The 26,988-nt window shown below is 38.7% G+C and overlaps 1 protein-coding gene across 7 annotated transcripts in view; it reads right to left on the reverse strand.

Annotated features, from left to right (window-relative positions):
* Nucleotides 1–26,988, reverse strand: part of PHACTR4 (phosphatase and actin regulator 4) — an 85,010-nt gene that overhangs the window by 39,599 nt on the left and 18,423 nt on the right. For 3 of the 7 annotated variants that reach the window (XM_007100892.4, XM_024125249.3, XM_007100893.4), the window contains exon 1: nucleotides 7,891–8,172. The exons of the other annotated variants lie outside the window; for them this stretch is intronic. In XM_007100892.4, coding sequence (XP_007100954.1) covers nucleotides 7,891–7,936 — 46 coding nt within the window. In that variant the 5' untranslated portion in view covers nucleotides 7,937–8,172. Of the gene's footprint in view, nucleotides 1–7,890; nucleotides 8,173–26,988 lie in introns of those variants that run through there. 7 annotated transcript variants of the gene reach the window in all.

Below are 26,988 nucleotides of genomic sequence, written 5' to 3' on the forward strand. Positions count from 1 at the left end.
GATATTAAAAAAACAAACAACCCAATCAAAAAATGGGCAGAAGACCTAAATAGACATTTCTCCAAAGATGACATACAGATGGCCAAGAAGCACATGAAAAGCTGCTCAACATCACTAATTATTAGAGAACTGCAAATCAAAACTACAATGAGGTATCACCTCACACCAGTTAGAATGGGCATCATAAGAAAATCTACAAACAATAAATACTGGAGAGGGTGTGGAGAAAAGGGAATCCTCCTGCACTGTTGGTTGGAATGTAAAGTGATACAGCCACTATGGAGAACAGTATGGAAGTTCCTTAAAAAACTAAAAATAGAATTACCATATGACCCAGCAATCCCACTACTGGGCATATACCCTGAGAAAACCGTAATTCAAAAAGACACATGCACCCCATTGTTCATTGCAGCACTATTTCCAATAGCCAGGTCATGGAAGCAACCTAAATGCCCATCGACAGATGAATGGATAAAGAAGATGTGGTACATATATAGAATGGAATATTACTCAGACATAAAAAGGAACGAAACTGGGTCATTTGTAGATACGTGGATGGATCTAGAGACTGTCATATAGAGTGAAGTAAGTCAGAAAAACAAATACCGTATATTAACGCATATATGTGGAACCTAGAAAAATGGTACAGATGAACCGGTTTCCAGGGCAGAAAAAGAGATACAGATGTAGAGAACAAACGTATGGACACCAAGGGGGGAAAGTGGTGGGCAGGGGGGAGGGGTGTTGGTGGTGGGATGAATTGGAAGATTGGGATTGACATATATACACTAATATGTATGAAATAGATAACTAATAAGAACATGCTGTATAAACAAATAAATAAAATAAAATTCAAAAATTCAAAAAAAAAAGGATGGGAAGAACTAAACAAAAATGTAAATATAATTTGATGATAGGACTACAGGATATCTGTGCTTCTTCTAGCTTCTTATATTTTGTGTGTGTGTGTGTGTTTTTATTTTACAGTGAACATGTATGGCTTTTATAATTAGAATAAAAACAAATTTACTTTGAAAGTGGGAGCTTTCAAATCATGACAGTTAATAGAGTCCAGAATACATATAAATACATAAAAGAAAACAATTCTTTCTAAACATTAGGTTCCTATAGAAATGAATTATTTCTGGGCTTCTCTGTTGGCACAGTGGTTAAGAATCCACCTGCCAATGCAGGGGACACGGGTTCGAGCCCTGGTCTGGGAAGATCCCACATGCCGCGGAGCGACTAAGCCCGTGTGCCACAACTACTGAGCCTGCGCTCTAGAGCCCGCAAGGCATAGCTACTGAGTCCGTGTGCCACAACTACTGAAACCCGCGTGCCTAGAGCCCGTGCTCCGCAACAAGACAAGCCACCGCAGTGAGAAGCCCATGCACTGCAACACAGAGTAGCCCCCGCTCGCCACAACTAGAAGAACGAAGACCCAATGCAGCCAAAAATAAATTAAAAAAAAAAAAGAATTATTTCCTACATAAAAATCATAGTCTGAAGTATTAAGCAAATTAAACTATTCAAGGACATTTTCTTGGAGCAGTGACACATGTTAAAGTAAGTACATTTGGATCACCCAAACAACAGTTTCTAGTCCTACATTCTTTTAAGAATACCACCCTTGTTCACCATGAGTACAATCTTGTGCTAAAGTAGCTAGAGACCAAATTTAACGGTAATCTAAATTCACCAGGTGTAAACTTTTCAGCTGTGGAATAAAGGGTTTTAAAGTATGCATAAATTCTTGATAGCAGTGGCTGATTAGATCTAATTGAAGCTACTAATCTCCGTAGCATTCTTGGATCCACTGAAACTATTCAGGCTTCTTACTGTGAATTTTTGTCTGACTTCAAGAAAATTCAATTGCATCACTTAGAAAACTGCAATAGAAAGAAAGAGAAACTGATGGATGAATAAATTATACAAGAAAAAGTATACTCAGGTATTGAGAAACCATCTTTCTTTTTTTTTTTTTTTTTTTTTTTTGCGGTACGCAGGCCTCTCACTGTTCTGGCCTCTCCCATTGCGGAGCGCAGGCTCCGGACGCGGAGGCTCAGCGGCCATGGCTCATGGGCCCAGCCGCTCCACGGCATGTGGGATCTTCCCGAACCAGGGCACGAACCCGTGTCCCCCGCATCGGCAGGCGGACTCTCAACCACTGCGCCACCAGGGAAGCCCATCTTTCTTATTTTTAATGATACAATTACACCTCAAATATTGTTTCCGTACTCATAAATAAAGGGCTTAGGGAGGTGAATTTGAAACTGTTCATAAGCAAATCTGCACATCAACCGAAGATTTGTTCTCAACAATTCTGATTTTATGACCATCTCCCTCCCATTTCCAATTATTTATTTATTTTTGGCTGCACTGGGTCTTTGTTGCTGCGCACGGGCTTTCTCTAGTTGCGGTGAGCGGGGGCTACTCTTCGTTGCAGTGCGTGGGCTTCTCCTTGCGGTGGCTTCTCTTGTTGCAGAGTACAGGCTCTAGGCACGCAGCTTCAGTAGTTGTGGCATTTAGGCTCAGTAGTTGTGGCTTGCAGGCTCTAGGCACGCGGCTTCAGTAGTTGTGGCATGCAGGCTCAGTAGTTGTGGCTTGCAGGCTCTAGAGTGCAGGCTCAGTAGTTGTGGCTCACGGGCTTAGTTGCTCCACAGCATGTGGGATCTTCCCGGACCAGGGCTCAAACCCGTCTCCCCTGCACTGGCAGACTGATTCTTAACAACTGCGCCACCAGGGCAGCCCCCATTTCCAATTTGACAGAAGAAATACAGGCTTGGAGTCACATTTGGATACCCCATTGTTTCTATTTAAACTCAGTATGGAATTTAAAATGTCCTCATGGTCCCATTCTGTTTTCTATGAGAACCAAAACAAGGTGGCTTTTCCCTCCTTGTTTCCCTTTGCCAGAAAACAGGGTGTAGAATGCTGGCTATAGTTTTAGGATTGTGTGTTCCAAAGAAGTCATGCAGCCGCAGGCCACTAGGAAAGCAAGTCACAGAGTTGGAGGTCTTGGTGTTTTTTGGAGGGGGTGGAGGTTAGGAGAGGAAGATAACTAATTACAGTTTGGAGTTTCCAGTTTGAGAAGTACCCTGGAACTATGCCCCGGTGTTTAAACTACTTACTCCCTCCTCCAAGTTGTAGCACCTCATATTTCAGAGGCTTGTTTCTTATATCACATATTATGCAGAGTTCTAGCTGTTTATTTCTTCAACCCTCAGTTTTTTGCTGGTCAACATTTAATTCAATGTTTTTTAGTTCAAGTTTAGTTGTTCCAGATGAATTTCTGAGGTGATTTTAAAATAAATGTATAGTATTATTAAAAAATTACTTAGCACTTTCCATCTTCAGATAAACTATTTGCTACAGATACACGTTATACCTACATTACTTGCTAGAGATAAGGGATAAAACAGGGTTAAACGGTAAACCTAGTTCATTTGAGAATCTGATTTACAACCAATTAGTCATTCACGTTGGAAGGCAAGGTAAGGCACAGGCAATTGTAGTTGACAGATAACTTAGTTTTCAAGATAGCCTTCACTACCCACTCCCCTTCACTAGGCTTAGTAATCAGCAACAAAATTACTGGGACTGTCTTAGTTCCACACCTATTTCTTATACCTTGTTGGGTCTTAAAAAATGTGTAGATTTAAAGTGTATAAAATTCTCTCATTTTACCCCCAAAACTTTTAATAATCAGTTATTGTCCGAAACTTAAAAATACATAGCTTTGTGCAACGAGATACATACTCCATTATCAAGAGGTACCAATTATCTTTTTTTTTTTAAGTTTAAGGTATACAGCATAATGGTTTGACTTAAATATATTGTGGCCAATTACTTTTAAAATCTAATGGTTCTGTTTAATTATCTTTTATGCTCATCTAGCTTGAAACAGATCTTGCTTTCATACAATCATTTTAACAGCATTAGAACTCTGTAAATGGAGAACACTAATTTATGGTACTTATACTATTGTACTCATACTCATTTTTGCCTTCTGAAAGAGGATTATTATTGAATTTAAAAAACTGTTTTAGAAAACTACAACAAAATTACAGAAAGCAAAACCTGCCACTAATGAACAAAGCAGGCTTTGTCTAGAGCAGTCCCATAACTTCCCTTGGAAATACTGCATAGTTCTGACCTTTGGGAAATAGAACTGGGCAAAGCACTCAAGAAGATAGCCAGGGAGAAGGTCTCTCTCTGTACCTGCAGGTACAATTAGGTCTGAGGTTCCAACTCTGGGAAAATAGATCTTTGACCGTAACTGCGTCAAGAAGTGATGCTGCTTTACTCTGGCAATTTGATATGTATACTTTTCTGATAAAAGTTCTAAGTTGAGAGAAAGGTTTTAAGGTGAGGTGCCAGAAAATATATTCTCTCATGGAAAAAAACTTTAAACCTATCAAAATTAACCTGCAAGTAGAAAGAGGGAACACACCGTTGTGACAATAGGCCATTCAGAAAATCTACTGAAGCAGAAAGAGGGAATAATAATTTTTGATTGGTACTCAACAGAAAATCCTTTAAGGAGTTCATGACAGACCCCTAACACTTTCTCTTGATTCCTGGATTACATGAAGAAAGTGTACCTGTTCCTTCTTTCTCAGAAGCATTTATTTTTAGATCTAGATAGGTATGAGAAATGTCTCTGATAATTCTGGTAACCAAATAATGCCAAGTGTTCTTCTTTCAAGTCTCATGAAGAAGTTTATTTTTAATTAATCCATCTATTATTTATTTCTATGTTAATATTGATCTATAGCTATATTAAAATTTATTCATCCAGCAATCTCCTTACTAACTTTGCCTCCAAATAACAAAATTATTTCTAAAGCACCTTTCCCAAAACCACTCCTATTCTCATGTGGGAGAACACATAACAACAAATTTCAGAGTAAAATGAATCGAATACTGATGGAAAAGGAATGAAGGAAAGAGGAAATATTACAACAGTGGTCCCCAACTTTTTTGCCACCAGGGACCAGTTTCGTGGAAAACAATTTTTCAATGGATGGGGGGTGTGTGTGGGGGATGGTTCAGGCAGTAATATGAGTGATGGGGATACCGGTATGCGGCCCGGGGATTGGGAGCTCCTGTATTACAATATGACATCTTTTAAAGCAATATATTCTCATACAAAGGAAAAGTGGGGAAAAAAGAGGCTAATTATTGAGTGAAAGGTATATGATGGGGGAAAAAAAAAGAGCTAGAGAGGGGGAATGGAAAGGTAGAGAGAGGAGGAAAGTTCCAGCCTAAATGGTTGGGTAGAGTTCACTAAAATTCTTGGTACTTCCCTGGTGGTCCAGTGGCTAAGACTCATGCTCCCAATGCAGGGGGCTGGGTTCGATCACTGGTCAGGGAACTAGATCCCACATGCATGCCGCAACTAAGACCCAGCTCAGCTAAATAAATAAATAAATATCTTTGGTCTTGTGCCTAATTTAAGGACATGTGCTAAATCAGCTGTTCTATTTTTTTTTAGCTGTTCGTTTTAATATGATACATAGTAAAGGATTCTAGTGAACACAGAAACAGCTTTTTATGTTGATTGAGAACTACAAAGTATTATTTGAAAGTTTTATCTCAGTAAATCTTTTTTTTTTTTTTTTGGCCGCGCTGCACGGCTTGTGGGATCTCAGTTCCCATACCAGGGATTGAACCTGCAACGTGGCAGTGGAAGCCCAGAATCCTAACCACTAGGCCACCAGGGAACTCCCCACTTCATAGGACTTTTATTAGGGTTATTGGTAGAAGGAAAAATTGATGAATGATGAGCCCTACTTTTTTTTAATAGGCAGAAAAAATTTGAAACTTTATCTGTTGAGATGAAATTTTTTGTCTAGTATATAGATGTTAAATGGGCATTCTTCATAAATATCACCACTCATTAGTACGTTGTACCTGCTTACCCATTTCTTGCTTTTCAAAGACCTTTCATTTCCATCTCATAGATAAATGCCGAGCATGATTTACATCCTGACTTGTTAAAAGAGAACCACCTTTGTAGTAGAAACCACAGGAGAATTTAGTGGCCCAAAAGGGAATTTACCAAATTCAGGAGAGTGGTTACCTCTGGGAGAAAACAAGCAAAATGCCATCATAAGGGAATGTAGGCATAGAGAGAGGGGTGGGGTGGGATATAACTCCGGGTTTTTTTTGTGTGTGTGTGCGGTACGCGGGCCTCTCACTGTTGTGGCCTCTCCCGTTGCGGAGCACAGGCTCCGGACGCGCAGGCTCAGCGGCCATGGCCCACGGGCCTAGCCGCTCCGCGGCATGTGGGGTCTTCCTGGACCGGGGCACGAACCCATATCCCCTGCATCGGCAGGCGGACTCTCAACCACGCGCCACCAGGGAAGCCCTATAACTCTGTTTTTAATTTCATCTCTTAAGCTGAGTAGAGGCCCCAGAGGGTCCTTTATATTTTCCTCTATACCCTTTTTTAGCCATTGGGTTGGCCAAAAAGTTCATTCGGGTTTTTCCGTTAACATCGTACGAATTTTTCGGCCAACCCAATGTGAACGATTTCATTAAGGGAATAAAAACAAAACAAAACAGAACAAAAACGAGCTACTGAATTGATATGGACCCAGCCCTGGTGATCAAAGTAAAGTAAGTCAAGTTCTGATTTCAGTCCTAAAAATCTGTGGCTGAATGACTCACTTTGCGATCCATGTGCCTCAGTTTCAATAAAACATGAAAAGTACTTTGTAGGAATTTCATCTGGCAAGTTCTCAGGGGAAAACATACCTTTAGAAATGAAATTACATTAAATCATGAGACACATTTGGGCATGTTACCTGTGTTCCCACACTTTATGGTTTTCTTTAAAGTCACTAACATTTTTCATTTCTGGGGGAAAACAAAAGCACCCTGAGACTGAACATGTTTTCTGCTGCTTCATAAATCAAAGAGAAGGTATAAAAAGGTATAAATCTTAAAAAAAAAAAAGTATAATGTCAAGAAATGATTCACAGGCTTTCGCCCACTTTGTTTATATTTAGGAAGCCTTTAATGAATATCCACTTAAATCTATCTTTCCCACCTTTCCACCTTCATTTTATACAAAACCCCACAAGGTTGGGAAAATGAGTCTTTTAGTGACAGTGGACTTCCATTTCACTTATATGCTTTGAAACTCTGGCTACACTTATCAGCCTGGTCTCCAGCTATCTCTGAGACAATAACACTTCAGACGCAAAGCACTGCCTTCAGAAATGTTTATACCAAGTATTGCCTTATGAGAAACGGAAACACCAGCACAATGGAAAAAGCCTGAGACTTATTTGGAAAATGTATAACTGAGTCTAAAAAATTAAGTCAAATCTCAAAAATGGTCCTGTTGGGAATTCCCTGGTGGTCCAGTGGTTAGGACTCTGTGCTTCACTTCAGGGGGCCTGGTGGAACTGGTCGGGGAACTAAGATCCCGCATGCTGCAGCCAACAAAACAAAACAAAACAAAACAAAACAAAACAAAACAGGTCCTGTTTATAGAAGTCAACAATTCTAATTCTATACCACATGTATATATCAGCTGCCCAAGTTCTGCAAAGAGCAGTAAAACACCATTCATTTCTAAACATGAGTTCCTGTAGCACTTATGTTCTGCCAGGGCAAGAAATTAACAAATCGTTTACTAGCAATATTATCTTTAAAAAGTCCAAAAGGATCCAGTAAAACGCAACTATGAGTGGTAAATTAATATAACTGAATGAAAAATTAACTTATTTTTTCATTTATTCTTCACAAAGTGATAAACATCCCAAAGTTAAAAACATCAAAATCCTCACATTCAAATTCCTATAAAATAAGTCAACTTCACCTACGGATCTGCCTTGCCTCTGTCAAGATTTTGTTTCTTTGCCTTCTATTACTCACCAACTCCATCTGGATTTACCGGTCTGGAGATGTCAGCTTGCCCCATGATTATGTTGTCTGATGTGTCTCACAACAACAAATTGTCCCCAGCCAAAGTGAACTTTTCTTAAACGATAAATCCACATAAGGAGGGGACATGCACTCCTCTCTCAGTGTCACCGCCAGACATCAGGAAATGGCAGGAAGTCAGTTAATCTGCAGGAGTTTCTGTCTCCCTGTATCCCGGACAAGGCACTGGTGTTTCTCACAAATATGTCTTCACGCTGGCTCTCTTCACATAGGAATGCCTGTCATTCCAGAGTGCACACTGTGAAGAGCTCAAGTGCAGGAAGGGGAGGAGACTGCCAACCACATTCTAGCTGCTGAGCGGCACAGCCCTCAAAGTCCACACCTACTTTTTCTGACACTGAGCTGGGTTACAACTTTCCAGACTCATAGTCACGAAGAAAGGGAGGCTGCTCAAGAGTCTACCAAAGAATTTGTAAATTTAATCACACAAAAAACATCAGGGTTATGCGTAAGCAGGCTGATGGGAGCAGAAGTCCATTCAAAGGTACATTTTAGATACAGGCTTACCTCAAAATCAGACCATTCTGACATTTCACTGTTTGCTCTAAAACTGTATTTCGTACCTGTGAGTGGCATACTCAGAGCAGAATGAGATCTGTGTATTGGGAGTTAATAACATTAGGAACAATATTTTAGAATTAAATATACCTTTTCTAAAAATAAAAAGAAATATTTCTGAAAATTTTGCTTACGAAAATAGTAAACTTGAAATAAATATTTTTAAGGTATTATGCAATATTTCTCTTTCTGCTAAAGTTCAATAATGATCTTGAGGAATACAAAACTATAGGGAGTAGCCCTACGTGCTGCATATAATACATAGGCAGTATCAGCTAACCACATGCAGCAATGGAAGGGCCAGCCTGCATGCTGGTTTTTCTTTTTTATTCAGATATAAGTAATTTATATACAGCCATATACATAAATATTAAGGATATAGCTTGATGAATTTAACATCTGAAGGTAAAGGGGGAACTAACAATTTTGAGCACTATATTAAGGAGTTTTATACTGTCTATGTCCTTTAATTATCACCACAAATAAACAGGCATTGTGAAGAATATATTATTTACCCTATTATCAGATGAGAATAAGGCTACTGAGGTCAAATCCTGTTTTTGTCAAAGCCCTAATATTCCATTAACAAATGACAGCTACCCCTAAAACAGAGCTTTTAGTTTAAAACTCTGTTCTCCAAACTGAGATTTCAGAAAGATTTCTAGTATCTGGATTTTTCCTTTGCCTTTCCTTAGCACCTGCTCCTCTTTCCCCATATCTTATCTCTATTATCTGCTTTTGAGTAAAAAAAGTAGCAAAGGTAAGGAATAAGAAAACAACATTGCTAAGGCATCAGTAAGAAAAAAAAAAGTGTACACTTGGGCAAAACTCAGTTGTTAGTACTGGTAGTGGTAAAAAAAATTATGATATTGACCATTAAAATAGGAAAGAATAAAAGAAAAAAAACAGCGAAATTTTACATTAAAAGAATGCGCCAATCTAAGAATGTGAAATTCCTTCTAAGCTGGCTGGCCCTTACATTTATTAGCCTAAAAGCAGATCATGTGCAAGGGCACCACCATTTTACACTACTGTAAAATGGGGAAGCAAAAGGTGGCAAATGCATTGCCCAGCACCTAGTAGGTGCTCAGCATATTGTAGTTATCATCATCATGCAGACAATACGGCATATTGTTTAAGAAGATGAGCTCTGGAGACAGACTAAAATTTTAATTCCAGACCTATTACTAGGTGTTAACACTAGGCAAGTTATTTCACCTCCCTGAGCCTCAGTTTCCTCATTCGGGAAGTGGGCATAACAATACTTACCAGTACAAGGCATTAAATGACATGAACAGAAATAAAGCACTTTGTAATGTGCCTGGCACATGGAAAGCTCTCAATAAATGCAAGCAATACCTATCATAGCTGTTATGGTAAAAAAAAAAAAACAAGTCAAAAAAGGAGAGGGCAGGTCAGGGGCAGCCAGACAATGGTACGTGGCAGAAAACCCAGTCATTACAAGGAGGTTAGTCAGAAATGGAAGAGGATGACATTTCTATACCATGAATCCAGAGAGCAAACTGGAAGAAGCAGGCCAAGGAGGAAGTCTGAACACAATCAGGTTGGTGCACAGAAACATTAAGCAGATGGAACAGCCCAGATGTGTGTATTATCATGAATCAGTTCAAACCAGGCACATTAAACACACATACACATACACACACACACACAGAGCCCAGAAACAGTATTATAGAATCTAGTTCATGTTGACAGAATTATACAAGAGTAGAACAGAGAGATTTAAGGATCCTCATATGGCTGCTGTTTACCACCTGCCAAATTTAAATGTCCAACCTGACTTGGCTCACTGCTGATCTTGGGTATTTGAAAGCAGCAATAAACTCAAAGATTAGAAAAAGGATTCTTAGTGATCATTTGGCTCAATCTCCTATTCTTTACAGAAGAAGGAAATTGAGGGTTCAAGAGGTTAAATGCTTTGCTCAGAGACAGGACTAAAACCCAAGACTCCTGATTCTAACTCCAGGACTCACTTTGGCTCTTGTATAAACCACCAAGGAAATATTTATTTCCTAAAGATATATTCACTTCCCAGGGAAGTCCACACTCTACAACAATGACAAATCTCTCAGAGATTCTAATTCTGTCACCTATGGACCAAACCAACACATGTTCCCTAACCAGCATGTTTCAGTTTCATTTTAACAATCAATATTTACTTTGTGCCGACAAAAGCAGACAAGCAGGGAGAGGGGAAAGTATTGGCCCACTGATGGCTTTAAAATTTAACAATAAGGCCTTGTGTTCATTCTAGTTTCCCATGTTTTACATTTTAGAAATGCAAAGGTAACTCTCACTTCAACTTTATAAGAAGTAGACAACTCTCTCTTAAGTGTCACCTAATAAGATACTCTCTTTTTAGAGTACTTTTCTTCCATAGCTCATTGCCTCAAGGAATGGGGCAAGTAACAGATTAAAATTTGTGAATCTCTTTCTATTTTATTTAGGGAAAGAGCAAAAAAGGCCTTATAAAGTTTAATATGCAAAGGAATCTAAGTTACAGCTTAGATTTAGATAGCAATTGAAGCCCCCAAGCAGTCTCATTTTATCGAAGAACTGTTTCTAAACAAACACTGCTGAACATTCAAACATTGGCCAGCACATCAGACACTAACGTGAGAACATGCTTTATATTGTCAATAAACAGTTTACAAGATCAATCACAAAAGTATAATGCTTCCATTTAAATGTACTTTTATGCTGAGGTACCAGTATAAATTGGCTTACCTAGGAGAGTAAGCTCTTCGCTATTTCAATTACATCTCCCTCAGCTTAATTCAGCATACCACTTTAAGTTTGAGATGTCTCAAGGAGGTGAGCTCTAGTGACAGGTTGGGAAGAAAGTCACTTTCCTCTTGGAAAGGCTGACCAACAGAAATTATTAACAGGTCACACAGATACATATTCAAGTAAAAGACTAATTTTCAACTTTATATATAATTGAGGGTGGGAGCAGCTTTCTATTCTTTATTCCACCATCTAACTCTAATCTAGTCTGGCTGGCTCTGAATAGGAGATAACATCCTACGATTAATAACCTATGTCTCATATTCCATGTGGAAATCAGAAAGCCTTGCTAGTCACTTGTAAACTCTTCATTGTCTCATCTATTTGTACAAACCACTCCCTTGGCATGGAATTTCTTACCCAGATCCATCTAGGGAACTCCTGCCCATCCTTTAAGAATTGGCTCAAATGTTGCTTCCACTATTAACAGCCTTTTCTTAGTCACTCACGCAGAATTCAGACAGAGATTTCCTGATCAATGATTATGTGCCCAGCAATGCACTGGAACTAAAAAGAATAGTTTTTGTCCTTAAGGTGATTACAGTTCAAATAAGTAGGATCAACAATAGAGCATGATAAGTACCAAGGTGCTACGCAAACACATATTGATGGGGCTGGGGGCATCTAGCTTTCTCCTGAGACATGAGAGAAAATATCTTGAATTAAGTGACTTCTAAAATCTGAGAGAGTCAGTCACAGAAGGAATAACAGAGGTGAGAAAAAGGTAAGGGCAGCAAGAGATAAGACTGGAGAGGTAAAGAGCTGCTCATGACTGATGGTGCCGGATGTATCACCCTAAACTGCAATGATCTTCCGACTTCTCTGCTGGGCAGGAACCATGATGTGTTTACACTTAAGCCCTCAGTGCCTGGCACGACTCAGTGCACGGTGGACATGCAAAGTATTTATTAACCTTGAGGACAAGGGAAGAAACAGCATTCCTCAACTTTAAGCTTTGCTCACAGAATCTGGTAGCAAAAGACAGTTAAGGCAGATTTCCCTGGTGGCGCAGTGGTTGAGAGTCCACCTGCCAATGCAGGGGACACAGGTTAATGCCCCGGTCCGGGAAGATCCCACATGCCGCGGAGCAGCTGGGCCCATGAGCCATGGCTGCTGAGCCTGTGCGTCCGGAGCCTGTGCTCCACAACGGGAGAGGCCACAACAGTGAGAGGCCTGCGTACCACCAAAAAAAAAAAAAAAAAAAAAAGACAGTTAAGGCGAAAAGTGCCACAGGCGAAGGCTGGAAGAAATGTCAAGACCATAGACTAGTTTATCATTCCAAACAATCTTGAGAACTACTGTGAAAATCTCAATTCTGTGTGAAAAAATGGCATGCTTATGATGGTTTTTGAGAATTTACTGCTTTGCAAGTCGTAATAACTTTCAAAGAAGACAAATGTGTCAGGTGAATGTTTACATAAACCCTCATATAATCACGACTGCTAGGCTCAAGATCCTCAGCAGAAAGCACTTCTACTCCATGTGAACTAGCCAGAAGAACAGGCTGAAAGACAGAGATTAAAGTTAAGGGGGAGCCACTGGTACCACCAGATACTCATCCCTCTTACTCCCAATGACACTGGTTTCTTTCTGTGGCTGGCTCACTGGAGGCAAAAAATGAACACACGTGCCACCTATTCTACATCAAATACTGTAACTCTTGTCCCCTGCCTACCCCCACTTCCAGAAGGAAGCATGGCTTACCAACAGAGGAAAGCTTTCGAGGCTTTGGAGTTACATATACATAACTATGTAAAATTTCAGCTTTTCCATTTGCTGATTAGGTGACTCTGAACAATTACTTAACTTATATGAGATAGAGACAATTACTCAGAGTTTTTCTGAGGATCAAATAAGAGAAATCTCTAAATTACAGTCTGATGACTGAAAGTGCTTAATATATTTGGATCCTTCTCACCTCACTTAGATTCTTCACATAAATAACTCCCCCCCCCCCGCGCCGAATGCTTACATTTAAGTACCACCGTTCCTTAGGAAAAAATGGGGAGGTTCTGCTACACCTTTAACATCAAAGTGGCTATACATATGGCAGGCATGAAGTAATGTATATGATTACAAACCTACAGTATGTTGGACTTTGTTTATGGGAGAAAGAAACTAAATTATGCCAGCAGGACTGCTTTCAGATCCATGGAATAAGAGACCTCAGGCTAGGAAATTGGAGATACAGAAATTCTTTTTGCTTTCTCTTAAAGTTTCTGTTTCAAAGACAATAAATTCTTAAGGATGCCCTAGTGGTCAGGAGATGTTTCTAGAACTGAGGAGTTAGTTATAAAAATTATAGTAAACAGGAAAGTTTCAGTTAAGAAAGATGAAACATTTCTCTCTGGTTGGGTTAAGGGATTAGGTAGTTCCTCAGAGTACACAGAGTCAGTGGAAAAGGTAGGCCTAGATGAAAATGAGAATTAGCTGAATGGGGACTTCCCTGATGGCTCAGTGTTTAAGAATCCGCCTGCCAACGCAGGGGGCACGGGTTCGAGCCCTGGTCCAGGAATATCCCACATGCTGCGGAGCAACTGAGCCCGTGCACCACAACTACTGAGCCTGCGCTCTAGAGCCTGCGAGCAACAACTAGTGAGCCCGCACACCACAACTACTGAAGCCTGCACACCTAAAGCCCGTGCTCTGCAACAAGAGAAGCCATGGCAATGAGAAGCCCATGCACGGCAACGAAGACCCAATGCAGCCAAAAATAAATAAATTAATTAATTTTAAAAAATCCTAATTAAGAAAAAAGAATTAGCTGAATGGAGATGAGAAGTGGAAAAAAAAAATTGAGCAAAAAGATTCGCAGGTTGTGTGGATGAGGGAAAAAGGGAAATGAGAAGAGGATACAAATGACATTTATCAAACTTTAATCCACTATGTGACATCAGGCACCTGAATCAAATTATTGCCAAGCTCCCTTCAGGTTCTGAAATTCTACAGCAGAGTCAAACTAACGACAACCAATTCAGTGTTCTGTTTCAAATAATGGTTCCAAGAAATGTTTTATTACGGAAGAGAACAGTGGCCATGGTGCACTTTATATAGCTAATCCAACTCAATGCTTGCCATAGAATGCAAAATAAGTGCCTAATGAATTGGGGTATTATTATTGGGAAACCACAATGCTCATTTATTCATTCCACAAAAATGTCCTGAGCACCTCTAAAGTATCAGTTATTGTTCTAGGTGTTGGAAACACTGACTGGATACAAAGAGGGAAAAAATCTATGCCTTCTTTCTAGTATGTTAGATGGTGATAAGTGCTATAGAAAAAAAATTATTCAGGGAAAGGAAATACGATGGGCTGAGAAAGAGGGTGCTAAATTATAAACTGTGCAAGCAGAAGGGCCTCATTGGGAAGATGACATATCAACAAAGACCTGAAATAAACAACACATTCCTCAATTAACGTACTAAAAGTAAATATTAATTACAACTACAGTATATTTTAATGACTGGTCAGCGAAGTAAGAGTTATCAAATGGGCTGCTCAGTTCTCAAATATTTAAAGATGTGCTGTCTAATACTGTGGTCACTAGTTACGTATGATTATTTATATCTATATTAATATTTAATACATTTATATTAAACACAATTTGCAATTCAGTTTCTCAGTTGTACTAGCCACATTTCACACATGGCTACCACACTGCATGGTGCAGATCTAGAACATTTCCATCACTGCACAAAGTTCTATCAGACGGGCCAAACCCAAAGTATTTTTAAAGTACACTTACAAGTCTCCCAGTAACAATGCAAAACAGTATTTCATCAGCATGTGGTATCTATTTTCCATGGCACCAATGACTAAACACCAACTACTAGAGGCAGTATACTCCTAAGGAACATTGACAGTTAAAAAAACAAGTTTCCTTTTATTCAGTCACAAACTATTGAGCTATTTATACTCACAATTTTTTTTTTTTTTTTTTTTTTTTTTTGAGGTACGTGGGCCTCCTCTCACTGTTGTGGCCCCTCCCGCCGCGGAGCACAGGCTCCGGACGCGCAGACTCAGCGGCCATGGCTCACGGGCCCAGCCGCTCTGCAGCACGTGGGATCCTCCCGGACCGGGGCACGAACCCGCGTCCCCTGCATTGGCAGGCGGACTCTCAACCACTGCACCACCAGGGAAGCCCTATACTCACAATCTTTGATACCCTTACTTTAACAGTTGAATTACTGTTTCTTTTCCTAGTAACACTCAAGTAAAGTCTTTGACTATTAATAACTCAAAGCTCAAGGAAGGATGGTTTTATTTCAATTTAATGATCTACTGAGAATTATATCCATTTGTTACCAATTGAAAATTAACAACCTCCACCTTACTGGCCGTCCATTTAATATTCTATCTACCCCAAATAGTATTTTTTCATGTAGTTACAATGAAAGTGATTGAGAAATCTTAATCTTAAAGAAAAAAATATTTAATAAAACCACATGATATTCATAAAAACTAAGTCCCAAGTGGCCTCTGTCTACTAAGGAACCTGGAGGTATCAATGATGTGTAGAAACTAACCAGTCGGAAATCAAGGAGCTGCCCGTCACAGGGTTTTGAAACACTGAATGTTCTCCAGTAGAGTGGCATTCATTGCTGATGACTCAGAGATGACTACTAGTCACTGCCACGTCTCTCCTTCCTTCTCTCTTTCATAACTCTTTCTAACTCATTTGGTACTCAGTTTTACTTTCAGACAGTGAGAAAGAAATCCAAATATTACCAACACTCAGCCACATATCCAGTGGAAATACAATAAGTCTGATGATAGCTATAACATTTGTAAAAGTTATTCAGAAATTTCTGACAAGAAATCTCCTTAAACATTCTTTTCTGGTACACGTGCAGGAGAACACAGACTTCATCTTCTACTAAATAAAAATTCTGAGTAATGAACACCTGGTTACACTATGAGTCAACAGTAATTCCACAAAAGAACCAAGGATGACCATATAAATGGTGTTTCTATCAAACTTGCTTCAGCCAGTAATTCAAATGTACTTTATTCTTCATTTTCCATGTAAGAAATAGCCATCTCTTTTATACCATTCTCTTCCCTCAAAACTCTCAAACTTTCACAACCACAGAACCTAGGAGGTGAGGTGCAAGAGAAAAAAAAGGTTATGTATATAATTTCTAAATTCAAAGAGAAACAGTGTTTTGGATTATACATACCTTTGCTTCTAAATCTTGTAAAAAAAAGAAAAGTAACAGTGAAACACCTTAACACTTTAGGAAAACAATGTATGAGATCAGAGAAAATATGAACAACCTGTCCCTTTGCTCATCTGTCTATGTTAAAGCAATGAGCCCAATCCTAGTTTAACCTTCCTGAAAAGCTAATCTTTATTAGTGCTACCGGGTCTATAAAAATGTAGTCACCAAATAAAACCATCCAAGATGCAAATCTGATTACTGTTTTTTCAGCCTAAAAATAAGTTCCTTTGTTGAAAAAGCCCCAAATCAAACAGGATCCAATTAGCTATTAAACACTTTACCCATTCTCATCTTGTTCCCAGGCCTAGGCACCAAGAGCCTTCAGAATACCACCTATCCTAAAATCCAAATTGCTGACAACCAAGTTTATTGTGAATGAAAAGAAAAAAAGATAAAGGGCTAAAATGATTCTCCTGGGATTTATTAACTTGGGACAAAAAGTCTTCTATATCTTTAAACAATTTTATAAATCCCAGTCTGGCAGAATTTATTTGTGGATCACAGCTTTCAAATGTGACATCCTTTTATGTGTGTTTGGGACAGTAATAATTTCCTTCTTACCTGACTCCAGTTTTGTCCCTTTCTGATCTATTCTCAACAGTGGTACCACCATGACCTTTACAAAAACACAAATCTGACAGTGCTCTTCACAGCTTATTAAAATTCCTTCAAGACCTGGCCCAATGTCTATCTTTCTTTCTCTTTTTTTTTTGTTTAATTTTTACTGGAGTATAGTTGATTTACACTGTTGCGTTAGTTTCAGGTATACAGCAAAGTGAATCAGTTATACGTATACATATATCCACTCTTTTTTAGATTCTTTTCCCATACAGGCCATTACAGAGTATTGAGTAGAGTTCCCAGTGTTATACAGTAGGTTCTTATTAGTTATTTTATATACAGCAGTGTGTATATGTCAATCCCAATCTCCCAGTTTATCCCTCCCCCCCTTCCCTCTTGGTAACCATAAGTTTGTTTTCTACATCTGTGACTCTCTTTCTCTTTTGTAAATAAGTTCATTTGTACCATTTTTTTAGATTCCACATATAAGTGATATCAAATATTTGTCTTTCTCTGTGTGTCTTACTTCACTCAGTATGACAATCTCTAGGTCCATCCATGTTGCTGCGCTAATGCCTATCTTTCTGTCTAACCTTTTCTCTCACCACTCTCCCATGCCTGCTGTCTTAGTCCTATTCCAAACCACTTGGAATTCTTAAACGACGATATATTTGCCCAGGTCTATCTATCTATGCATCTGCTCTTCTAGCTGCCTAAAATGTCCTCTCCCTCCATTCCTTAATCTGGCTAACTCCCACTCCTTCAAAATTCAGTTTATGTTTCACTTCCTCTAGGAATCCCTCCTTGAACATCTACCTTTCTATAATTAAGACTGAATTATGCACCCCTTCAGTACTCCGAAGTCACCCTGTATATACCTCTACATATAGGGGTATAAATCACTTTTGTTAAAATTATCTACTTACTTATTTGTCTCTCCTGCATTCTTTGAACAGAAATTGTCTTTATATCCTCAGCTAGTAACATACTTCTCAGCACATAGAAGGCATTCAATAAATATTTTTTTAAATGGAGGGAGGCAGGCGCTTCCCTGGTGGCGCAGTGGTTGAGAGTCCGCCTGCCGATGCAGGGGACAAGGGTTCGTGCCCCGGTCCGGGAAGGTCCCACATGCCGCGCAGCGGCTGGGCCCGTGAGCCATGGCTGCTGAGCCTGCGCGTCCGGAGCCTGTGCTCCGCAACGGGAGAGGCCACAACAGTGAGAGGCCCGAGTACCGCAAAAAAAAAAAAATGGAGGGAGGCAAAGGGAAAGTAAGATCCTTCACTAGTTTAGCTTGTTAAGTGTCCCTTTCAGGTTATGGAGTATTTGTTTTGGGAAACATGCCAGGCCTGTAGGTACTGAACATATTATAATAAATCACTGAACAGTTTCATGACAAACAGGAAAGAAAAAGACAGATATAATTGAGATTATCTTGCTAACTTAGCTATGGGTTACATGTTACTATAAATTCACTTCCATAGATGCTTACAGTGACATAATCTTTTAATTACTGCTGCTTTTAGACTTATAAAAAACTGATTAAAAAAATAGCTCCACTTTTCTTCTAGTTCCTAAGATAAACAAAAGGACTAAAGTAGCACCACCAGTTTTTAATCACTCAAAGCTGATTTCTGGTCTCTGCTTCTTCTTTCCTTCATTCCTGTTTTCTGGTTTCTGATCATTTCATTAAATGGTAAAAGTTTCCATCAAAAAAATCAAAACATAAAGAAAATAATACTAAACTCAAAATGATTTACTGTTACAGATGAACATCTCTAACAAAAGATCTGATGAAAAAGAAAGCTAAAGCTTAGAAAGGTAAATTAAGTTCAACTTCCTATGCATTCCTTCTCCCCATTCTCTATGGATAATAATAGCTAACATTAATCGACCATGTATTATAATGCCAGGGACTATTCTAAGTGTTTTGTTTTGTCTAATTCTTACAGCAAGGCTATAAGAAGGATACCATTTATTATCCCCATTTAGTAGTTGAGGAAACTAAGTCACCCAGGGGTAAACCTGTCCAAGGAGTTCATAGCTAATAAACGGCAAAGCTAAGGTTCATATCTAAGTAATCTGGATGTGAATTTCCACTCCCAACTACTATAAGATAGTTTGTACTACGAAATGGACTTTGAATTCACACAATACCTCCTAGGTGTTTAGATAAGAACATTTATTTTTAACCTTATGAAAACTTTAGGAGGTAGTACTTTAACAAAAGTAAAATTCAGGTACAGAACAGTTATGTGAATTGCCCAAAATGACAATGTTAAAATTAAAAACACCAACAATTTGTTCTCTTAGCTTACCCCGGATATTTCCAGTATGACTACCAAAAAGAATGATGTTTCTTATCTCAAAATCAATTTTTAAAGGAATTACTTAGAAAATAAATGAAAGGTCTAGAATCAAGAAAAGTTGGCTATATGGGATACAGACATTTCTACTATTCCTCAAACCAAATCTAGAACAAAAATACTTCAGCCCCAATACTGCATGAGAAACCCAAATTACTGAAGCACAGGTTTACATCTTTAATCCACATGTATGCTACTGGGAGCAATCATTATTAGCAATGTACAAGTGTGCTTCACCACCAGGTACTGTCTATCCATACTCCCTAAGGTACTTAGGAGCCCCTAGTTTTTCCTATTTCTCCATGTTCACCAAATTTTCCTGTTAGATATGAGACAAAAACAATTAAAACAAAAAAACTCTACTTAAAGTCATCAGTATTAAACTGTTCAAACAACACAGATATAGAAAAGGCAATATAGATGCTATAAAGCAAGTTTTGTTTTAATAATTTCCTTAAGTACAAGTCATGTTGAATAACATGGCATGAAATTCCAATAACACAATTATTTTTATCTGTATAAAAACACTTATTCATTCTGCCTAGCATTAATAGCTTTTAATCTCCTCTCTGAGTGATGAAACCATATCTATATCTTATTCTTTATTTAAAATTAATTTTTATTGGAGTACGGCTGCTTTACAATATTCTGTTAGCCTCCACTGCACAACAAAATGAATCAGCCACACATACAGATATCCCATCCCTTTTGGACTTCCCTCCCATTTAGGTTACCACAGTGCATTAGGTAGAGTTCCCTGTGCTATACAGTATGTTCCCATCAGTTGTCCATTTTATACATAGCATCAATAATGTATATTTGTCAATCCCAGTCTCCCAATTCCTGCCTCCCCACCGCTTTCTCCCTTGGTATCCATACATTTGTTCTCTACGTCTATGTCTCTACTTCTGCTTTGCAAATAAGATCACCTATACCATTTTTCTAGATTCCACACATATGCCTTATTATACGATATTTGCTTTTCTCTTTCTGACTTACTTCACTCCGTATGACACTCTCTACGTCCATCCACGTCTCTACAAATGACCCAATTTTATTCCTTTTTATGGCTGAGTAACATTCCATTTATATATGCACCACATCTTCTTTATCCATTCCTCTGTTGATGGACATTTAGGTTGCTTCCATGTCCTAGCTATTGTAAACAGTGCTGCTATGAACATTGGGGTGCATGTGTTTCTTTTAATTATAGTTTTCTCTGGGTATATACCCAGTAGTGGGATTGTTGGGTCATTTGGTGAAAGTATATCTTATTCTTTTGTTTGTTTGTTTTTTTTTTTGTCCTTCAGGGCAGCTAGGGCAATGTGCCTAGGAAAATTTATTAAATGACTTAATGAATCACTCAGCCAGCCAATCACCCATCCAACCTCTTTTTCCCCCTTTTGATTGGTTAGGGTATTTAGTGAGTATGACAATAAATTATCAAGCAAAACCAACTGGACTTCACTGTAACCAATGTTAAGCTACTGGCCCTGGATGCATTATGAGATTATAACTAGAAGTAACAAGCACACACCAAAGCGCTTCACCCCAGCAAGAATGTCTTTTCTTTGGTGCCACTTTTCTCTTTTACTATTTAAGACATAATTCCTACAGGTTATTGCTATTCAAGCCCTTTGATTATCCAGCTCTATGCTGAAGAGGGAAAAGACTGACCTGGGGTGGGGGGCGGGGTATAAAATGGACAAAATAAAGCTGCTAGACCCATCTGCTTTACACCATTTAAATTATTTTGGGAGATCAAAGAAGAAAAACAGAAGATACACAATCATCAAAAGAAACCTAAATCTGGGCTTCCCTGGTGGCGCAGTGGTTGAGAGTCTGCCTGCCGATGATAATGTTTAAATAGTCAAGTAAAATGTAGTATTTATTTAATATTCTCATGCAGTGAAAAAAAAGAAAGCTGTAGCTACAGACTGCAATCTGATACGATATCACTCTGGCAACCAAGAGATACACACACTAGTTTGATGAGGAAAAAACAAAACACAAATCTTTGGGACTTCCCTGGTGGTCCACTGGGTTAAGACTCAGCGCTCCCAATGCAGGGGGCCTGGGTTCGATCCCTGGTCGGGGAACTAGATCCTGCACGCATGATGCAACTAAAGAGTTTGCATGCCACAGCTAAGAATCTGCATACCGCAACCAAGAAGTCTGCAAACCATGCCTAAGAGCCTGTATGCCTCAACGAAGATCCTGCATGCCGCAACTAAGATCTGACGCAGCCAGAATAAATAAATATTAAACACATACACACACACACACACACACATCTTCAATGAGGAACTGAAGGCCATCAACATCATTCTACAAGATAGTCCATTATACTACTATCCCCCTCTTTTAATGGAAGCCTCCACACACACACACACACACACACACACATCTTCAATGAGGAACTGAAGGCCATCAACATCATTCTACAAGATAGTCCATTATACTACTATCCCCCTCTTTTAATGGAAGCCTCCATTACTGGGTGTGTATGTGTGTGCACATCTGTGCGTGTTTTGGACTCCACTGATGTTTCATGTTGCAATCTTGTAAAACCTATCCTGCCTTTGAATCAAGTCAAAGCTCTATCGTGAAAGGCCATTTTTAGTATGATAGAACTCTACAGGCCCAAGAAGCCAACCACTGAGGTTGTTCTGAAACTAATGGTCCCCTGCCTAATGGGAAATGTTCATACAAAGTTTTATTACCAACTTTTAAATCCCACTGATCATACTTACCCTGAATTTGAAGTAAAGTTGAAGAAAAACATTTATTTATATTTTTATTTTGGCCGTGCCATGGGGCTTGAGGGATCTTAGTTCCCAAACCAGGGATTGAACCCGTGCCCCCTGCAACAGTGCAGAGTCTTAACCACTGGACCGGAAAGGAAGTCCCACTCATCACTTACTATTAAACCATAAAAATTTCAAGAACTTTAAAGTTTTCTTTTCTTTAATAAAAATAATACACACTTTTAAATCTGAATATGCCAATACACTGTGCTGTGCATACTGCTGTTTATCAAGGTTATTTCTTTAGGTAAATTGGGTAGATGGACACTAGTAAATTTTCTTATTTCTTGATGTAATGCCTTTATTTACTTATCTATGATAGCAAATTTCTAGTTTTATAAGTTATGTACTTTTCTTATTAAGACCATTCATAGGTATTTTATAATTTTGGTTGTTGTAAATACTTTTAATCTCCTTAGTTTTTTAGATATAATTTATTCTAATATATATAAAAATTTTAATGATTCATTTTTGAACATTTAGTTTGCATTTATCAGCAATGTTACTGAATTCTTTTTCAGTTGATTCTTTTGGGAATATTTTTCTGAAGAGAGAATAATATTAGCCAACAACTATGTACTTATTTTGTTCGTTATTGGAAACATACCTCTAATGATTGCTCATCTTACTGCACTAAGAACCCCCAAAATAATGTTAAATAAAGTAACAGTGGGCATTCTTGTCTTGTTCTTGCTCTAGTGGACATTTCTTCAGTATTTCACTGGTAAGTGTGCTAGTGTCTCTTGGTTTCAGATAGCTATTCTTTATCTTATTAAAGGATTATGTAAGCATATTATAAAAGAAAAAAATGAACTAAAAGGATATACACGGGCTTCCCTGGTGGCACAGTGGTTGAGAATCTGCCTGCCAATGCAGGGGACACAGGTTCCAGCCCTGGTCTGGGAAGATCCCACATGCTGCAGAGCAACTGGGCCCATGAGCCACAACCACTGAGCCTGCACGTCTGGAGCCTGTGCTCCGCAACAAGAGAGGCCGCGATAGTGAGAGGCCCGTGCACCGCGATGAAGAGTGGCCCCCGCTCGCCACAACTAGAGAAAGCCCTCACACAGAAACAAAGACCCAACACAGCCATAAATAAATAAATAAATAAATAAATTTAAATCACATGGGCTTCTAAGAAGACCTCTGCTTAAAAAAAAAAAAAAAAAAAAAGGATATACACAACATTCATGTTATGGGTTGTCACTGGAGAGTAGTACTCAAAGGAGATTGTAACTAACTTTTATAAATATGCCCTAATGTTACTAATTTTAAAATCAATTGAGTAGAAAATATAGGTGCTTGTTATTATTTAAGTATTTTAGAATAAAAATAAATTATCCTATTCTTAGTGTAATAAAAGCTTTGAGTGGAATAGTTGAATTTTATCAAAAATTTTTGTGATCAGTAGAGATAAGCATATCGTTTTCCTCCTGTTCTTTTGACTTATCAATGTACTAATGTGTTATTATTTATAGTTTTCTTAATATAATACTTAGATCTTGAAAGAATTCCTCTTGGTTATATTCTTCTAATATACTGAGAGATCTGACATATCCAATGGGGAAAGAAGCAGTTCTAATCAGTATGTTAAAATAACAATATAGATATAGTAATATAGTTATCTATAACTATATAGATAACTGCTCTGGAAAAATACATGGAAGTAAATATATCAAAATATTATCAGTAGTTACCACAGGGTGGAAAGATCAAGTGTGACTTAAATTTTTCTACTTTACACCACTTTATATTTTCTGGAGGAAATATGTATTGTTTTTGAAATCAGAAAAAAATGTAATAATGACTTGTTGAATTTAATCTGCAAGTACTTTATACAGACTTTCTATAACTATATTCATTAAGTGAGATAGGACAAATTTCAATTTTCTTTTTGCACTATCTTTGTCAGCTCTCAGTTATCAAGATTTTGCTAATTTTATAAAACAAATGGGTGTACTTTCTTTTTCTCTACAGTGTGTGATACAGCATTATAATTATCTGCTTCTTCAAACTATTAATGAAACTGTCCATAAGACTCACTGGGGGACTTCCCTAGTGGTCCAGTGGTAAAGAATACGCCTTTCAATGCAGGGGACACGGGTTTGATCCCTGGTGGGGAACTAAGATCCCACATGCCGCAGAGCAACTAAGCCCACGTGCCACAACTACTGAGCTCACGCGCCTCAACGAGAGAGCCCATGTGCCACAAACTACAGAGCCCATGCACCCTGGAGCCTGCGTGCCACTACTAGAGAGAGAAAACCCACCACCACAACTAGAGAGAGGCCTATGAACCGCAATGAAGAGCCTGCGTGCTGCAACAAAGGATAGCGAATGCCTCAACAAAGATCCCGTGTGCTGCAACTAAGACCCAACACAGCCAAAAAAAAAAAAAAGAAAAACAAACAAAAAAACAACTCACTGGGCTTAGATACATTTTAACATTTCGACCATGCCTGTTAGTCTATATGGGATTTTCATGTCTTGAGTCACTTTAGTAAATTATATTTCCCTAGAAAATTACCTATTTAATCAGGAATTTATTAATAAAGGTGTCAAAGTATTCAGTGGACAAAGGAGAATATTTTCAACTTCATACCATATACAAAAGTTAACTCGAAAAGAATCATTGCCCTAAATGTAAAACCTAAAAAGATAAAACATCTTTTTTTTTTTTTTTATTGTTTTATTTTTTTTTTTTAACATCTTTATTGGAGTATAACTGTTTTACAATAGTGTGTTAGTTTCTCCTTTACAACAAAGTGAATCAGTTATACATATACATATGTTCCCATATCTCTTCCCTCTTGTGTCTCCCTCCCTCCCACCCTCCCTATCCCACCCCTCTCATGGTCACAAAGCACAGAGGTGATCTCCCTGTGCTATGCGGCAGCTTCCCACTAGCTATCTAATTTACATTTGGTAGTGCATATATGTCCCTGCCACTCTCTCACTTCATCACAGCTTACCCTTCCCCCTCCCCACGTCCTCAAGTCCATGCTCTAGTAGGTCTGTGTTTTATTCCCATCCTACCACTAATCTCTTCATGACATTTTTTTTCTTAGATTACATATATATGTGTTAGCATACGGTATTTGTTTTTCTCCTTCTGACTTACTTCACTCTGTATGACAGACTCCAGGTCTATCCACCTCATTACAAATAACTCAGTTTCATTTCTTTTTATGGCTGAGTAATATTCCATTGTATATATGTGCCACATCTTCTTTATCCATTCATCTGTTGATGGACACTTAGGTTGCTTCCATGCCGTGACTGTCTTTAAATAAAAACCATTATTTCTCCTACTGGTTCCTTGGCTGCTGCTTCTGTTGTACAGATCTTCCTCAACTTACCATGGGGTTACGTCCCAGTAAACCCATGGTAAGTTGAAAATATCATAAATTGAAAATGCATTTAATACACCTGACGTGTCAAACATCACTGCTTAGCTTCACCTACATTCAGTGCACTCAGAACACCTAGGTTAGCCTATAGTTGGGCAAAATCATCTAATGCAAGGACTATTTTTTAATAAAGTGCTGACCATCTCGTGTAATTTATTGACTACTGTACTGACAAGCAGAGTGCTTGTCTGGGTCCGTGGTGGTTGCATCTATCCGCTGTCTCCTGGTGTGGTCGCGTGGCTGGTGGGGAGCTGGGGCTTTGCCACCCAGCATCAGGAGGAAGTGTCTTTCCCCATACGGTGGGCCCGAGGAAAGCTCAAAATTCAAAAGTCGAAGTAGTTTCTACTGAATGCGTATTGCTTTCGCATTACTGTAAAGTTAAAAAATCCTAAGTTGATTTTCTTACTCGTGAAAAGTATATTCAGTCACTCGGTAATACTGATTTCCGTTCAAGAACGCTATAGTCGAGTTGGAGAGAAAAGATGAACACACAGGAGGAGAGGCAAAGAATTTCCCCCTGAAAACTGGTTGGTATAGCGTGCTCTAGGATCTCAGAGGGAAAAGAATCAACAGAGGGTAGTCCTGGAGGGCTTTACGGAGGAGGTGGGAATTGAGCTTGTTCTTATGTGTTTCCATACAAATTGTGAAATTTTTTGTTCTAGTTCTGTAAAAAATGCCAGTGGTAGTTTGATAGGGATTGCATTGAATCTGTAGATTGCTTTGGGTAGTAGAGTCATTTTCACAATGTTCATTCTTCCAATCCAAGAACATGGTATATTTCTCCACCTATTTGTATCATTGAAGGAAAAAAAAAATATCTTTCTGACCTTGAGTTAAACAAAGATTTCTTAGAAGGAACACTAACCAAAAAAGAAAAAATTGGACTTCATCAATTAAAAACGTCTGCTAATAAGACAAACCACAGGCTGGGTAACAAACATTTGTGTAGTAACACTTATAAAGAACTTGTATGTGGACCATGTAATAAACTCTCATAACTCAATAATAAGAAAATAAGCCAATTTTTAAAAAGATCAAGATCTGAACAGACATTTCATCAGAGAAAAGATATGGATGTCAAATAAACACATGAAAAGTTACTCAATATTATTAGTCATGAGGAAACTGCATATTAAAACCACAATGAGGGCTTCGCTGGTGGTGCAGTGGTTGGGAGTCTGCCTGCCGATGCAGGGGACACGGGTTCGTGCCCCAGTCCGGGAGGATCCCACGTGCCGCGGAGTGGCTGGGCCCGTGGGCCATGGCCGCTGAGCCTGCGCGTCCGGAGCCTTGCTCCGC

The sequence above is a fragment of the Physeter macrocephalus genome, chromosome 3 (assembly GCF_002837175.3).
Source record: "Physeter macrocephalus isolate SW-GA chromosome 3, ASM283717v5, whole genome shotgun sequence".
Lineage (NCBI taxonomy): Eukaryota > Metazoa > Chordata > Mammalia > Artiodactyla > Physeteridae > Physeter > Physeter macrocephalus.